Source organism: Podarcis tiliguerta (genome assembly GCF_965153285.1).
Source record: "Podarcis tiliguerta genome assembly, chromosome: 7".
Lineage (NCBI taxonomy): Eukaryota > Metazoa > Chordata > Lepidosauria > Squamata > Lacertidae > Podarcis > Podarcis tiliguerta.
In genome coordinates, this window is record NC_139540.1 from 37,058,523 (window position 1) to 37,074,033 (window position 15,511).

At 41.7% G+C, this 15,511-nt stretch overlaps 1 protein-coding gene across 9 annotated transcripts in view; it reads left to right on the plus strand.

The window, feature by feature from the left end:
- The first annotated feature begins 853 nt into the window (after positions 1-853).
- LOC310682348 (kinesin-like protein KIF20A) overlaps positions 854-15,511 on the plus strand; it is a 55,669-nt gene continuing 41,011 nt past the window's right edge. For 5 of the 9 annotated variants that reach the window (XR_014513878.1, XR_014513879.1, XR_014513880.1 and 2 more), the window contains exons 1-9: positions 1,522-1,826; positions 2,874-2,951; positions 3,971-4,090; positions 6,410-6,548; positions 6,630-6,814; positions 8,675-8,771; positions 9,487-9,660; positions 11,457-11,568; positions 14,154-14,225. Coding sequence is in view for 5 of the 9 variants with exons in the window: in XM_083451030.1 (XP_083307156.1) it covers positions 1,716-1,826; positions 2,874-2,951; positions 3,971-4,090; positions 6,410-6,548; positions 6,630-6,814; positions 8,675-8,771; positions 9,487-9,660; positions 11,457-11,568; positions 14,154-14,225 (1,088 nt within the window). In the remaining 4 variants the exon portion in view is untranslated. Of the gene's footprint in view, positions 1,827-2,873; positions 2,952-3,970; positions 4,091-6,409; positions 6,549-6,629; positions 6,815-8,674; positions 8,772-9,486; positions 9,661-11,456; positions 11,569-14,153; positions 14,226-15,511 lie in introns of all 9 variants that reach the window. The other 4 variants (XM_083451028.1, XM_083451032.1, XR_014513877.1 and 1 more) reach the window with 4 other exon arrangements.

A 15,511-nucleotide genomic window follows, 5' to 3' on the forward strand; every position in this document is an offset into this window, starting at 1 on the left:
GGAAGGGTCTAACAGCCCAATTCCATGCATGCCCTTCTTTTAGAAGTAAGTTTGTTTTGTTCAATGGAGCTTTCTCCCAAGTAAGTGTGCAGAAGATTGCAGCAATTTAGCTTGATCCTGTTCAATGTTACGTAAGCCTGAGAACATTGGAATCAATGGGCCTAAGCTCTCCTTTCAGGATCAAGCTGCAAGTAAAACTAGGTATATGAGTGAAAAGAGGAAGCAATAATGGAACAAAGGCATTTTCTTTTTGAAATAATGTATTGATAGGTGTAAAGTGTTGTGCATATGCAAGTTTAGTTAGTAATTAAGTAAGTTTTCAGAACCAGGAGCTAATTCTTTTTATCTCACATTCTGGGAATTTGTGTTTTTTATGGGAGGCAATTGAAATGCAGTTTTTTGCCAGCTCAGAAGTGCTGTTTACCATGCCTTTATCTTCCTGCTTGAGAAAAGAATAGGTTTGTTAGTACAGGTGCCGTTAACTCTGTGCATGCACTGAACTACTCTTCTACATGCTGAATAGACACTGATGGTGGGTCCAGATTCATTTTCTGACGTCATGTACTCATTTTGTAGGCTTCAATGATATGTCTTTAGTCATTCTGGATCTGTAAAATTAAGAGATTCTTGCTCAACATCAGAGGCTGGGGAAAAGACTGTAGCTCAGGAGCAGAGCATCTGTATTGCATGCAGAATGTCTTAGGTTCAATTTCTGACAACTCTGGGGAAGACTGGGAATTGTTCTCTTTTTGAGACCAATTGGAGAGCTAATGTCAGTCAGTGTAGACAGTGCTGAGCTAGGTGGACCAATGATCTGACCCACTAAAAGGCCCTCCCTCATGTTCCAATGCTGCCTGCCTTAATAGTGGACCTGTTGAGACTTGGTTGCTGCCGCTGTGCTTCGTGAACATGGCTACTTATAGCCTGTTCATGTTCTGGTGAGCAAAAACAAAACAACAAGAAAACGCTTAATTTCTTGGAACAATAGCAAAGTGCGGAAGGTGGAACTAGGAACCTGGACTTGAATTCCAGATCTGCCATACACCTGTACTCATTTTTTAAACCTTGACAAATGAGTGGGGAAGGAGCAGTCGTTGCTAATACAGTGGTACCTTGGGTTACAGACGCTTCAGGTTACAGACTCTGCTAACCCAGAAATAGTACCTTGGATTAAGAACTTTACCTCAGGATGAGAACAGAAATCATGCGGCAGCAGCGGGAGGCCCCATTAGCTAAAGTGGTACCTCAGGTTAAGCATAGTTTCAGGTTAAGAACGGATCTCCAGAACGAATTAAGTTCTTAACCCAAGGTACCACTATAGTGATCTTCCTTTGGTGCCTTGTCCTGGCTGTGGTTTTTTCTCGTTTGGAAAGGCTCCGAGAACTAAATTCCTTGTCACCTACTATTACTTTTTGGTTAAAATCCACGTGGGTGGATTTCCTTCACATAGCAAACATCGAGAATTGTAATATTGAGTTGGATCCAGAGTGAATTAGTCATTTATATCAATGGGACATCCCTTAGTTACACCTAACTTCTCGTGCTGATTTCAGTGCAGCCGAAGTAGAACTTAGTTGCTGTAGATACAACCCATTGACTTCACCAGGAAGTGATCTATTGTCCGTAAAATATGTATATATACACTTGTGTCTTGTTTAAAAGTTGGATAGTGTACAGACCTGCTATTTCTTTTCCCCATCTTATACGGTAAAAGAATGAATTGTCAGGAAAGACAAAGAATAACATCCACTGCTGAGGGTATGGCAGAATTGATGTCTATGGACTCGTCAGAAGTATCCAATACCAGAGATGAGCAGGAAGAGGAGGTGGGCTGCTTGCTATTAATTTCACAAACATTTGCGTGGTTTTCTATTGGTTGTGCATAGCAAATACTTAGTATGAAAACTCTGTTCCTTTAGACATATATTTCAAAGACTAAAAACCAATCTGCAATAGACTTCGGCATAGCCATTGACTTATCAATACCAACATGGACAAGCTGACTAGGGCAAACGGGGGCAGTTGTATTTAAAATGTACTATATTAAATGCGGGTGGCGCTGTGGGTTAAAGCCTCAGCGCCTAGGGCTTGCCGATCGAAAGGTCGGCGGTTCGAATCCCCGTGGCGGGGTGCGCTCCCGCTGTTCGGTCCCAGCGCCTGCCAACCTAGCAGTTCGAAAGCACTCTCGGGTGCAAGTAGATAAATAGGGACCGCTTACTAGCGGGAAGGTAAACGGCGTTTCCGTGTGCGGCTCTGGCTCGCCAGAGCAGCGATGTCACGCTGGCCACGTGACCCGGAAGTGTCTGCGGACAGCGCTGGCCCCCGGCCTCTTTGAGTGAGATGGGCGCACAACCCTAGAGTCTGTCAAGACTGGCCCGTACGGGCAGGGGTACCTTTACCTTTACCTTTATATTAAATGCTAGAAATTTATCAAATGAAGACGCAGCTATTAAGACTTTACAGCTTTTGAAATATAAAACTTCCACTCAGTTTTAACTTTGCAGTGAACTAAGTAGGGGAGGCAGTCGGGTGTTGGATATGTGCATTTTATTGGCGTTTTCACTGAGTTCAAATAGGATTTGCAAGACATATAATACCCTCGCTGTGCCACTCTTGGTTAAAAATGCAGTTCTATAATTGTATTCTCAGGGGCGGGAGGGGTGGAGACTATCTGAGGGTTAAAGAGAAGGAAAGTTTTAAGGTGGAGAAGTAATCTTTTTCAGCAGAAGTCAAAGCTTAGGCAAAGCATGAAGACAAATGACAGGATGTTGACGACTGATAATACTGAAGTATAAAGTAGTGATGTAGAACTTTAAGAACCATCTTTAATATTTTCACAATTTCAGCCTTAATTTATTATTCTTTTTTTTAAGGTGATGTATCAGCCACTGAAAGTATACTTGAGAGTGCGGCCGTTTTCTAAGGCAGAGCTTGAAAACAATGAAAACCAGGTTAGTTGTGAAATATGGCATCATTTTTTAAAATCTTTTGTGGTCACTTTGATTCAAAAACAGTTTGGGAAATAGAAATCTTTTACCTATTTTTTGTCTGTAATATGCTGTTTGGTGGTCCTTACCTACCCTTCTCCAAACTCCATCGTTACAACGAGGTTACATTGCCTTAGTATGCATATAGTATAGTTAGTTTGCTTATACTTGCTGTGAGTCACCCTTCACAAGATTTGGACACTAAAACAGCTGGATAAGCATGACATATATAGCAGTCTAGGTTTTTAGATGATGATGCTTAGATAACTGTACCACTGAAATGCTCCAATGAGATTGTTAGAAAACTGGCTCTCTTGCACCAGAGCATGGGTAGGCAATGTGGTAACCTTCAGAGTTTGTTGGGAGTCCCACTCCCATCAGCCCCAGCCAGCATAGTCAGTGATGATAGGAGCTATAGTCCAATGCCATCTAGGGAACACCATACCCCTGATCTACAGTAATGTTTGAAACTTTGCATTTAACTACACTACGTCAAAGTGCAGCTTGCACACTGACGCTGCATGCATACCACACATTTAAAGCACATGACTGCCCCTAAATAATCCTGGGAACTATAGTTTAAGGGTGCTGAGCAGGGCCGGCCCACTCAGGAGGCAAGGTGTAGCGGCAGCTTCAGGCTGCATGGGGTAACAGATCACCTTGTTCTTGATGTAGATTTTCCCTCGCCCCTTCTAATCTGGTGAGGAGGGGGACGCCATTTTAGTGCCAAGTTTTTTTGCTGGTCCTCGTGCTGAGAATTGTAGCTCTGTGAGTGGTGAACTACAGGTCCCAGGATTCTTTGGGAGAAGTCACTTGCTTTAAATGCACTTGAAAGTACAGTGTTTACACAGCGGCAGAATCGCATGCACCAAAAGCTCACAGATGAAACCATGTCAGTAAGTGTAAAACAGGTTTGTAGCATGCAATTTAGTAAGCAAAGAATGTTTTAGGAAACTGGTTTAAATAACTTGTGTTCTCTTAAGGACTGTTTGATTATTGAAAATCAAGAAACAGTGACTCTTCACGCACCTAAATACTCTACTGCTATGAAGAACAGTGAAAAGGGAATTGGACAATCGGCACATCAGTTCACCTTTACACAGGTGAGTTCTCCTCCAGGGCCAATTTCGGTGAAAATAAATAAATAAAAGTGCATAAAGCAGACTGCATTAGAACACTTGGTGTAGGCTGCTCCTGTTTCTGTAAGTAGTGAGAACTCAGAGCAAAATATAGCTAACTCTCAAACAGATGCACAGGACTTCAGCCTTAAAGTGCATCATTACGTTAATTGCATGCCGCTTTCCTGTACTGTATAGTAAAGTTCTTAAAGGTGTTTATTCTTTTGAACTTTATACCAGTTGTATGGAAAGTGACAGTGGAACAGTGAAAATGGATTCTACGTATGCAAATGGTGGCTAAGAGACCAATACTGTTGAACTGGAAGAATAGAAATATGATTCCCCTTAATCAGTGGCTTGACAAACATGACAACATTAGCAACATATGAGCAGACTGTCTATGGACACAGACTTTCTTGGGATAAATATAATGATATTTGTAACAACTTTATACAGAATATATGAGGTGGTTGTTAAAGAAATTTGTGCTAGGATAATAAGACTATACACATTTGTATATTTGTGGAAATGTAATGGAATATTTTTCTTTAATTTGAATTTCATTCACTTTTTTCTTTTTCTCCCTTCTCACCACTTTTCAATAAATGAAATTCTTCTAATAAAACATCAATAATACTTTTAAGAGGGGGGGGGGCACCAGGTGGCGCATTGGAAGATGGCCGACAATAACATCTCTCTGACCCATACGAGGTAATTAAGAGGCTACTATGGGAAGTATGCAGTCTTCCTACCCTCCCCCCAAGGATGTGGGGGGGCTGCCTTGCCAGCGGTGTCCACAATGCATCCCCGGATCCGTGAGATGGGGGTGCCAGTCACTTGGCACGAGCCCTCGCTGAGGTCAGCTCTTCCTGACACCGATTCCAATCAGCGCGTGCTGGTTAGCTTCAGCTCGGAATTATAATTGGAAACATATGATTGGAATGAAGCTGAAGCACATACATCAAGCAACGCTTGAGAGATAAGACTGCTGATTAATGGATCTCTGTGACCAGGAGTGACGGACGGATAAGTAAATCTTCTGATGAATCATCATTAAGAGACTGTATGTTTGGAATGAAGGGGGGTGGGGTGGAGGAAAAAAACTTTTTTTTCTTTGCATTATGTGATATTAATAACCCTCCACCACAGAAAGAGATAAGATCGTTACATTTTACTAATTGCAAGCAGCAATTCAAGAGCTGTGTGGAATGGATTATAGCTAAAGAGATGAATGGTAAACAATGAGAACGGAGGAAATTTTTATGACGCAGTGTAAAATGGCGTCTCGCTAAGACAGGCTTGCCTGAGAAAAAAAGACAGGGGGAGGAGAATCAGGATCATTGGAATGAGAAGGAATGTGATTTTAACCTGACAGAGCCTCCTGAAATATTTGGCAAGCCTGAGAAAAATAAACGACATACCAAAGATTAATTTTTTATGGAAGTGTGGAATGGCGGATGTCCCTGAGTGATATGATCTTTGGAGAACACAAAACCCACACAGAGGATGCCTGTTTTTAATCTGCTTGTGAAGATTATCAGAGATTGCAAAGAAAGGAATATACGATAACAACAAGAAGATGAAGAAAGTAATAAAGGACTATCTGGATTGAACTGGATAGAATTGTTTAATTAAAGCAGCAATATAAGTGATGTTTGGACTCGTGCGGAGCTTGATGTATGGGTACCCCCAACAAAATTTAAAATTTGGCTGTATAATTTGGAATTAATGTGATTTGGATAATGAAATGTGATTGGCCTGTTAATAAAAAATATTTCAAAATAAAATAATACTTTTAAGAGGATTCAGTGGTGCATTGCTCTGAGGATCAAATTGGCTGTGGCATGGTATGACTTGTCATAAGCAAAGCAATTAAACTGCTTTTCTGTGCCAAACTGGATGCAACATGAATCTATAAATAACATATTTTATGGGTTTTTTTAAAAACATCATCACTAGCTGCTGAAAGTTCTAATTTGGATCAGAATAATTACACTTGGATTTGGGGGTTAACCCTTCCTCTCCAAGTCGTTCCCCATTCTAATCACCCTTTCCCCAAATTTGCTATCTGCCTCATGGGGAAAACCATATAGGTATCATTTGACTTCATGAGGCAAATGGCAACTCTGTAGGAGAGGGAAGGACTGGTGGTGAGAAAACGTTAAGCTCCATGGTCCCAGCTTGAAGTAGGCCCCTATGGATGCTGCTATTAACACTTCGGTTAGTCGGAGATCCCACTCACACCTCATGTGTACAGTTTGCTCCTCACTGTCCCTGTAAAACTTTTTCCTATTCTCTACTTAGGTGTTTGGACCAGAGACTTCTCAAAGTGAATTTTTTGAAGGCACAATGAATGACATAGTAAAAACTTGTATCAACGGAGTGAATGGACTTGTGTTTACCTATGGTGTGACTAACGCAGGCAAAAGTTTCACTGTTCAAGGTATCCAATTATTCTTCATGGGGTCAAATACAAACGATCTAACAATGGCATGTATTGAAAAGAGGCTCATTGTTTCTGCAGGCTGCTCAAAAGACGGTGGTATCCTTCCCCGCTCTCTTGATCTCATATTTAACCATGTAAGGGGAAGACAGTATCCAAAGATGAACATAAAACCATGCTTCAGCAATCTTACCAAGAAGCTAAATGATATGCAGGTTAAGCAAGAAGAATCCATCAAAGCTGCCCTTCTTGCTTCTCTGAAAGAGGTTAGTGGCAAGCACCCTTCCAGATTCCGCGTTAAAATCCACACCATGTAGAACTACACATTCCTTGGAAACCCCAACAACAAATTCATACAGCCTCTCAAGGGGCCTGGTTTAAGTGGGTTCTGGACTATAGCACTGCTGTAGTTCTTTGGGTTAGATTATGTGGGGTGGAAACACCGCAGAAAACAGTGGCAAGGATGGGCACTGGTTTACAGCCATCTTAATTTCCCCAGAATTCCTCTGGATCCTGAGATAGCCACCTAACCTTGCACTGCTCTTTGAAACACTGGGACATCTTTGAAAAATGTGGGTGAGATTAAAATGTTTTGGAAAGGAGGTTGTCACCACTGGTTATGGGGCTTTATGGGAGCTGTTGGCTCCACCATTGCCACATTATGCTGATGGAGAGCAGGTTCTCAAGCTTCCGAATGCAAATGAGGTGGTGGCCTTGCTTCTCATAACTGTAAGAAAGGCGCTGGGGCGTAATTTGATTAGTAGAATGTCTGTCATCTGGTGGGAGGGCTTTAAGTGTTGTGCTCTGGAATTGGCCCCTCCCTTTGGGTGTTCAGTTCAGTTAGATGGAGGGCCAAGTTTGGCCATCACTGAGGTAGAGAAACCAACTGTCATTCTTGCCTCAGGGTGTTGTTTTAATTTCTCTCAGACAGTATGTTATTGTGTTACAATTTTCTTTATTATTAAAACTTTGACGTATACATGAGCCGCTTACTATACTGAAAGAAAAGAAACTCTGATGAAGAATGGTGGAATATCCTGTACTGTGTGAGTGAGGAGATATTCCCAGTTTGATAGGAGGATTGGTGTTTTTTAATTACCCCCTCCCTCCACAACAAAAAACAGCCACAGAGAAGGCTTGCGTGCTTGTTTTAAAGTGATTGTTCTGTAAGATGCTTCTGAAAGGTTGGAATGAAAGTAATTTATAAATAAATTTCTTTTTTTCATTTGAGACCACTTCCAAAAGCAGGAAACATGCATGACTGGTGTTTTTAGCTTCTTGTGCATTTATGAACTCATGCCACTGCTGTGCATGTTGTGTGTAACAAGTTGGCTTTATTCTCCTAGTCTTAGGCATTTCTAAGGTGTGGTAGTTCTGAGTGCTGAATCATGCTGTTCACTTCAGGAGGAATCTTTAGCTATTATGATAATGCAGCAGAGCATCCGCGGGGACTTCTCAAAGCGTTTTCCTGTTTGGCCTGGAGGTCTATGGAAGGAAGGAAGAAATAAGATAAATACCACTATGGATTTTTTCTCAACCCCTTAGATCAGGGGTGGGGAATCTGTGGCCCTCCAGATGTTCCGGGACTCCTGTACCCATCAGCCAAGTCAGCATAGTCAGGAATTATGGAAGTTGTAGTTCAAGCAACATCTGGAGGGCCACAACATACTTTCCCTTTCTTACATATCTTTTTCAGTCTCAACCAAAGTCTGACTTTCATCTTGAATTCTTCGTGGGGATGAAAGTGTTTCTCTTCAACCAGGCATTTGGCTGTTTAACATTCTATAGTTTTAAAAATGTGTTTGTGGGAGGGAGGTTATTGGTTTGTTTTTGTTTTATTATATATTTTGTATTCTCATTTTGTATTTTCCTGTTGTGAACCTCTCTGGGATATTTGGGTGAAGGGTGGTATACAGATTTAATTATTAATAATAATAATAATCTCAAAAAATGCACTTACCTTGAATTATTCGGAATATCCCATTCAAAATTGATTTAATTAGAAACTATACCAGTTGCTTTGTTTTTCAAAAACTTAATTGGTGGATAGCTTGCCTCCTGTAGAAATTAAAAGATGTGAATACAGAGTCAGCAACGTAAGATTGACATTTTTGTATTTCATCAAGGATACTGAAAATACTTCAAAGTCTATCACATCTTCAAGTGCATCAGGCTCAACTTCTAGTAGCTGTAGCTCACCAAGTTTTGTTTTGAATGAATCAGGTAATGGGTGAATATTTGTGGTTAAAAATGCATATAGAATTGTGTGAAATGGTCGCTATAGCACTGCTTACTAATCGTATAAAAACAGGATTAATTTTTGTAGGATACTGGGGAAAGAATATCCCTATGTTTATTTATTAAAATATTTGTATATTGACTTTCATATGTAATATCACAAAATAAAATGATTAAATTCAGAGCAGGCATTTAAAAGAATCCAGCTGGTACTGATGTTTAGCAAAGGCAGGGGGTTGGACTCGATGGCCCTTGTGGTCTCTTCCAACTCCATGGTTCTATGATTCTATGATTCTAATAAATGTGTTTCCAGCATGTGCCACAGTTGTCAGAGGGGGAGGTGGTTCCACAGGAAGGGCATTGCTGTTGAAAAGACCCCCCCTCCTGGTTACCACTAAGTGAATCACAATGCAACCAGGAGACCTCATCCAATGATTTTAGTGCAATAATGTGTAGTAATGCAAAAGTATGTGCCTTGCACCAAATGCTAAAACAAGAACAGTGCAATAGCTGTCCTGGGAGGAAGTATCCATAAATGAGAACAAAAATAGCACATACCTTCTGCTGCTGTAAGTTGTTTTAAACTGTTTCTGATACTGTGTTTTAATGTTGGAAAGCGACCTTAGGGCAAAGGGCAGTTAAATAAATTTAACCTTACATTAAACAACACTCCCTTTATTCACCGTCCTTGAATGTTTAGATTCTGAGGTTTATAGCAAGTGCCCCAGGACCCTAGCATCTGTTTGGGTTTCTTTCTTTGAAATCTACAATGAGTACATCTATGACCTACTGGATGTAGTGCCTGCATCGAAAAATCAGAAGCGCAAAGTTTTAAGGATATGCGAAGATCAGGGAGGAAACTCTTACGTAAAAGGTAATGCTGCAACTTTGGTGGTACTGCTTCAAAGGAATAATTACTCTTTTGGGTCTCAAGAATCCATCTAGCCCAGATGTTTTCAACCTTTTTGAGTCCACGGCTCCCTTGACCAACTACATTTCTTTCTGCGCCACCCCTGTGGTGTTCAGGAGCCCAGTTATGTCCCCCCTTGCCTCCAGAGCTGGCAGCCTCTCACCCTTGTCAAACACCCTCCCTTGTGGAGGTTCCCTCAGCCTCCTCTCCCCTCTCCTTGGGACTCCTATGGGCAGCAGCTACTGCCATCCCTGGTCTCTGAGCTGCTTCCCCCCCCCCATCGCCCCAAATAGAGTTGTCTCTCAGAGGCACCATTTGCCTGCAGAGCTTACAGCCAGGGCTGATGCAATAAACAGCTGTGCAAGCCTTTGGGAGGCATAGATGCAAGAGGGTGTCAGAGGAGGCAGGTAAGGAGAGAGGGACAGTGTTGCTCATGGCATCCCTGACCATCATTCAAGGCACGCTGGTTGAAAACCACTGATCTAGCCAAATACAGTGGTACCTCGGGTTAAGTACTTAATTCGTTCTGGAGGTCCGTTCTTAACCTGAAACTGTTCTTAACCTGAAGCACCACTTTAGCTAATGGGGCCTCTTGCTGCTGCTGCACCGCCGGAGCACGATTTCTGTTCACATCCTGAAGCAAAGTTCTTAACCCGAGGTACTATTTCTGGGTTAGCAGAGTCTGTAACCTGAAGCGTATGTAACCTGAAGCGTATGTAACCCGAGGTACCACTGAACTATTTCTTGGACAGTGGACGGCTTCAGCTGCATGAGGAAGCTCTTGACACCAGGGGGCGCAGCTTTCCCACTCTGAGCCAAATTTTGCAAGTACTGTAGTTGCAAGACCAAATAAATGTATAGAATGCACTTATAAGCCTTGATTTCCATTGTAAATAATCTAAGGTGTAATGAAGTTCGCCCATGTTTTTGTTATGTTTTATCTTGAAAAGGTTCCACGGATGGATTGCTTTGAGCTGTTTGGTTATAGTCACCGAATACAGATGGCCAGTTATGGCTCCATGTGCTTGAGAATGGTTAACCTTCCCCCACCAATTTTATATCATGGCTATTTGTGCTGTTAAGGAGAACCTAGGGGCATCTGTAGTGCTGGTGAAGGAGTTTCTGAATTCAAAGCCAACACACATCCGTTTTCTTCCCTCCCCTGTTCCCTGCCAGCTGCTTTTAAAGCAAATTAAGAGGTGCGAGATCAGTTATTGATCACCAAAATCTTGTTCATCTTGCATCTAAAAATAATAGTTCTGTGCCTCCCCAACTCGTGAAGACAGACATGTATTTAAAAATATGCCATTTTGTTTATGTATTACTGTTTTTATTCAAAAATCCAAAAATCCATACTTTATATCTGTGGTCCTTCAAATTCTGGTTTGATTCCAGTTTAGTATAATTTTAAAAACAATAATATTTATTGCTTTTTTACATTAGGTGTGGCTATCCTGTGACCTTCCATATGTTGTTGGACTACATTTCCCATCATCCCTGGCTGGGGCTGATGGAAGTTGGAGTCCAAGAACATCTGGAAGGTCACACAGGTTAGCCACCCTTGCTTTAGGCTGCCGCTGTTTCAAATCTATCTTGATCTCCATTATGTTCTCACACTTAGGTTGTAACCTTACACCCATTCATGTATATAAGTAAAACTTTTTGAACTCAGTGGGTCTGGTTTCTTGTGTAAGCAAGTAGAAAAGTGCTGTATGCTGTAAACATGCCAAAATGTTTACATACTACTGTTATTTCCCCAGACCTAAAGTGGATCAGTATAAAGAGTACAGATGAGGCTTGCAAAATTCTTAAAGTAGGAAATAAGAACAGAAGTTTGGCATGCACCAGGATGAACCAACAATCAAGCAGAAGGTTTGCAGTCTCATTTTAGATGTTCTTGTTCCTTAAGGAGGTGGTGGTGGTTATTGGGTTGTTGTTTTGGTTTTGATTGTGTTTTTGGTTTTATATTTTGATTTTATTTTGTGAACTGCCCTGAGACCTCCTAGTATAGGCCGCTCTATAAATTCAATAAATAGTAATAAAAAATTTAGGCTAATGGCATTACTAAGACCACAATTAACTATGTAGGGTTTTAAACCAAGGGTAGATAGCTCTGTTGGTGAGAGCATAGTGCTGATATGCTGGTTGCAGGTTTGATCTCCGTATGGGGCAGCTGCATATTCCTGCACTGTGGGGGGTTGGACTAGATGATCCTCAGGGTCCCTTCCAACTCTGATTCTATGATTTATGGGCTCACAAGCCAGTTTGGGCCCATAAGGCCATTTCCCCGACAGCATGCACACCTGTCCACCAGCTGATGCTACTGGGTGATGACAGCATTCTTCAAATAGCAGCTCTCTGTGCCCGTGGCAAGTTGCACACCTGGATGTTCCTGTTTTTTATACAGCACTAGGGGCTGCTGTTTAGATCAAAATCTTAAAACCTGCTTGATGTGTGCAAGTCACTGGCAGAACCCAAATGAGGATGAATTGGTTCATATCCTGCGACAGCAATGCCCCTTTCTTGTTACGAGAAGGATATGCTATCTTGGACTTCCTGGCTAGAGGGATCTCTGCTTGTGGAAAAATCAATGATTAATGTTGAGAACTATCTGTTCGTTAATGATCACTCGGCTGCAACTAGTTTGTGTTGCGGTGTTTCCTAGGAGACTTAGAGAAGGAGACTTAGCCCTTCTTAATTGCAGAAGGGGCCTGTCTAGCCCTGACAGATAAACAAGACTAGAGCATGGCCATTCACACCCAGAGTCCAGCATTTTTGGTTTTGGAGAGAGAGTGTGGATATCCTAAACACTGTATTCTTGACTATTGCCCTTTATCCTTTCTACTGGCACTAGATTTATTCTGGAATCTAGCTGCCAATTTTCAAGGTTACTTTGTATTTGGGGTGTTGGTTCTTATTTTTATTTTTACATAATCTAATTTAAGGAAAAGGTAATATATTGCCTTAACCGTAGCCCCTTAACCTCTCTATAATTAGCTTAAAAAATAAGCATATGGGATATACCCACATGCCAAGTTAATTTCCAAATATTTCCTCCAACCCAGGGAAAGTTTGGAAAATATGGGACTTTTCCCATCTTAGGGGAAATGATGGGACTTCTGAATTTGTCCCATTGATCTGCATGGAACTTAGACATAGCTAACGTTTTTCTGATGAATGCTTTTGCATGTTAAAAACTGTGCACATTGAAGAACAGCACGTTAAGAGTATTATGAAGCTTTGACATCTGAATATAATTCTAGGCAGAGGTGTATCATCAATTATAGAATGGTATGGTAATATTTGGGACTCTGCTTTAATGGCTAAATTGACCTCCTTTATCAGACTCAAAGGACAAAATTAAAGTTGGGATATTTTCAGGCAAAAATGTTTTATTGATCATTATAGGAGATACGTTATCCAGTGCACATTATGGAGTCTTGATGTTTTGATAGAAAGAAATCTATTTTTCTATGAGTAGCTTGCTGTATTATTAAACAGTAAGCCCACAACTTTCATGGGGCTTATGTTCTGGGGATCACGCCTAAAGCCAAAATTATGTATAGTCAAAACACATTGGGTTCAATGGTGGGTGGGATTGCCAAAGTTTACACCTCTGGATGCCCACCCCTTTTCTGACCCTTTTCAAATTTTGTATAACACATTTTGGCCAAGCCTGTAAAGTTAAATGTTCGTAAGTTGCTTGTGTGCTGTATGCCAAAATTTCAGTTAAGTAAAGTTTATATGCATTATCTCAATATGACTAATTGTAAGATACCTTCTCTTTTCTTCTCTCTTTTTTTAAACACCCCACCCCATCCCATTTTGAGATACCGTCTCTTTATACCTTCTACTTTTTTAAAGCTATGTACTTTGTAATATAAAAGGAATAAAAAACTCTAAATAATATTAATACTTCCAGACAGATGTCAAACAAATATATATGTGAATTGATTATTCAAGCACTACATCAGTTAAACCCCACAGGAGAAAGTAAAGAAGCACAATATAGAGCATAAAGTAAAGGTAAAGGTACCCCTGCCCGTACGGGCCAGTCGTGTCCGACTCTAGGGTTGCGCACCCATCTCGCTCAAGAGGCCAGGAGCCAGCACTGTCCGGAGACACTTCCGGGTCACGTGGCCAGCGTGACGAAGCTGCTCTGGTGAGCCAGCACCAGTGCAGCACACGGAAACGCCGTTTACCTTCCCGCTATAAAGCGGTACCTATTTATCTACTTGCACTTAAGAGTGCTTTCGAACTGCTAGGTGGGCAGGAGCTGGGACCAAACAACCGGAGCTCACCCCGCCGCGGGGATTCGAACTGCTGACCTTGCGATCGGCAAGTCCTAGGCACTGAGGTTTTACCCACAGCACCACCCGCGTCCCTATAGAGCATAATACAAAGTAATTAAATAATGACATGATTAAAAAATTGAACTTGTGTCTCTTTTCCTCCAGTCACAGTATCTTTTCTATTCGACTGCTCAGCTTGAGTGATGAGAGTGTGCCACGAGTTCTTGGAGTCTCTGAGTAAGTGGTTTTTTTGCTTCTGCTAAATATGTACTACAGTGAATCTTCCTTTGTGTGGAGTTATAGCAAAGTTGTTGAGGACAAACTAGTGTTCTCAGTTTTAAACTATGCTAAAGTGCAAGCATTTTTTTACTGGCCTATGGTTGGAGCTCCTGTCTTTGGCACTGGAACAATGTTGAGACTTTGCTTTGTACGTCTCACTGCTTTCCTGGTGCAGAGAAAGTTGAGTGAAGACAAAATCTTCTTCTTTGTAAATGTGCTTGTACAAATGCCACAGTGGGTTTTGATTTTGCAGTATGTAGATCTTTTTGTCCTTGTGTTTGTGTAGCTTCATCTATCAAGGTGAACAGGGTAACTCTGTACACAAACTGATGGTATGGGAATGTCATGATAAGCCAAGGTTTATAGCAGGTAGAGAACCTTCAGCCTGCAGGCCAGGCCAGGCCTGCCATTAGTTCATATTTGGCCTACAAGGCTGTTTTTCACCAAACCACCTGTGTTCTCCAAACCATCATATGTGGTGTCAGGTGTGAGGCAGGTAGAGAACACACCTACTAGTGCACAAGCTTTGGCAAGAGAAAGCAAACTTCAAGCCTGCTGAACTGGCTGCACTAGCGAGTTCCAATGTTTGCAGAAAGCAGGCTTTGTGTCAGGCTTCGAAGAAATGGCTCCCCCCCCCCCTTTAGCCGTGCATCAGCAGAACAAAGCAATTACCTTGCCAGTTTAAAAGTGTTTAATGATCACAGCAAAAGAACAATGCAGCCATTCTGGGAGTAAAGGTGCTCCCAATTAAGTTTTCCTCCTACTTCCCCCCAAGTCATCTCCGTCACTTCCCCCTTCTTGCAACCTGATCTCGCAACCACTGGAGCCTTCTGTGTAGCAACCTTATCAGCTCTCCTTGCCCTTGGAGAGAGAGGCTGGACACTTTCCAGTGAAGAAGAATCGGTTATCTCTCTCTCTCTCTCTCTCTTCCTGTTCTGCTTCTCCTAGCTGTTCCCCATTCAGCTCTGCCCAGCTGTTGTTTTCTGAACTATGTCCCTCTGCAAACCATATCTCTATATCTATACTGCTCCACTGTTCCTGGGTAGCTTCAGGATCCTGGTTAGGAGCAGGAAGAGGGGGAAGTTCCCACAATTCCTCATCAAAGCTGTAATCCTCAGTCTGGTCTCTGACACTTTGGCTTCACCGTTCATCAACAGATGGGTGGAATAGTCAAAGCCTTGGGCATTTAAAGCATCACATGGTTGGGTTTTTTTGCAAGAGCTGTGTAGTACTTTGAAGTCCTG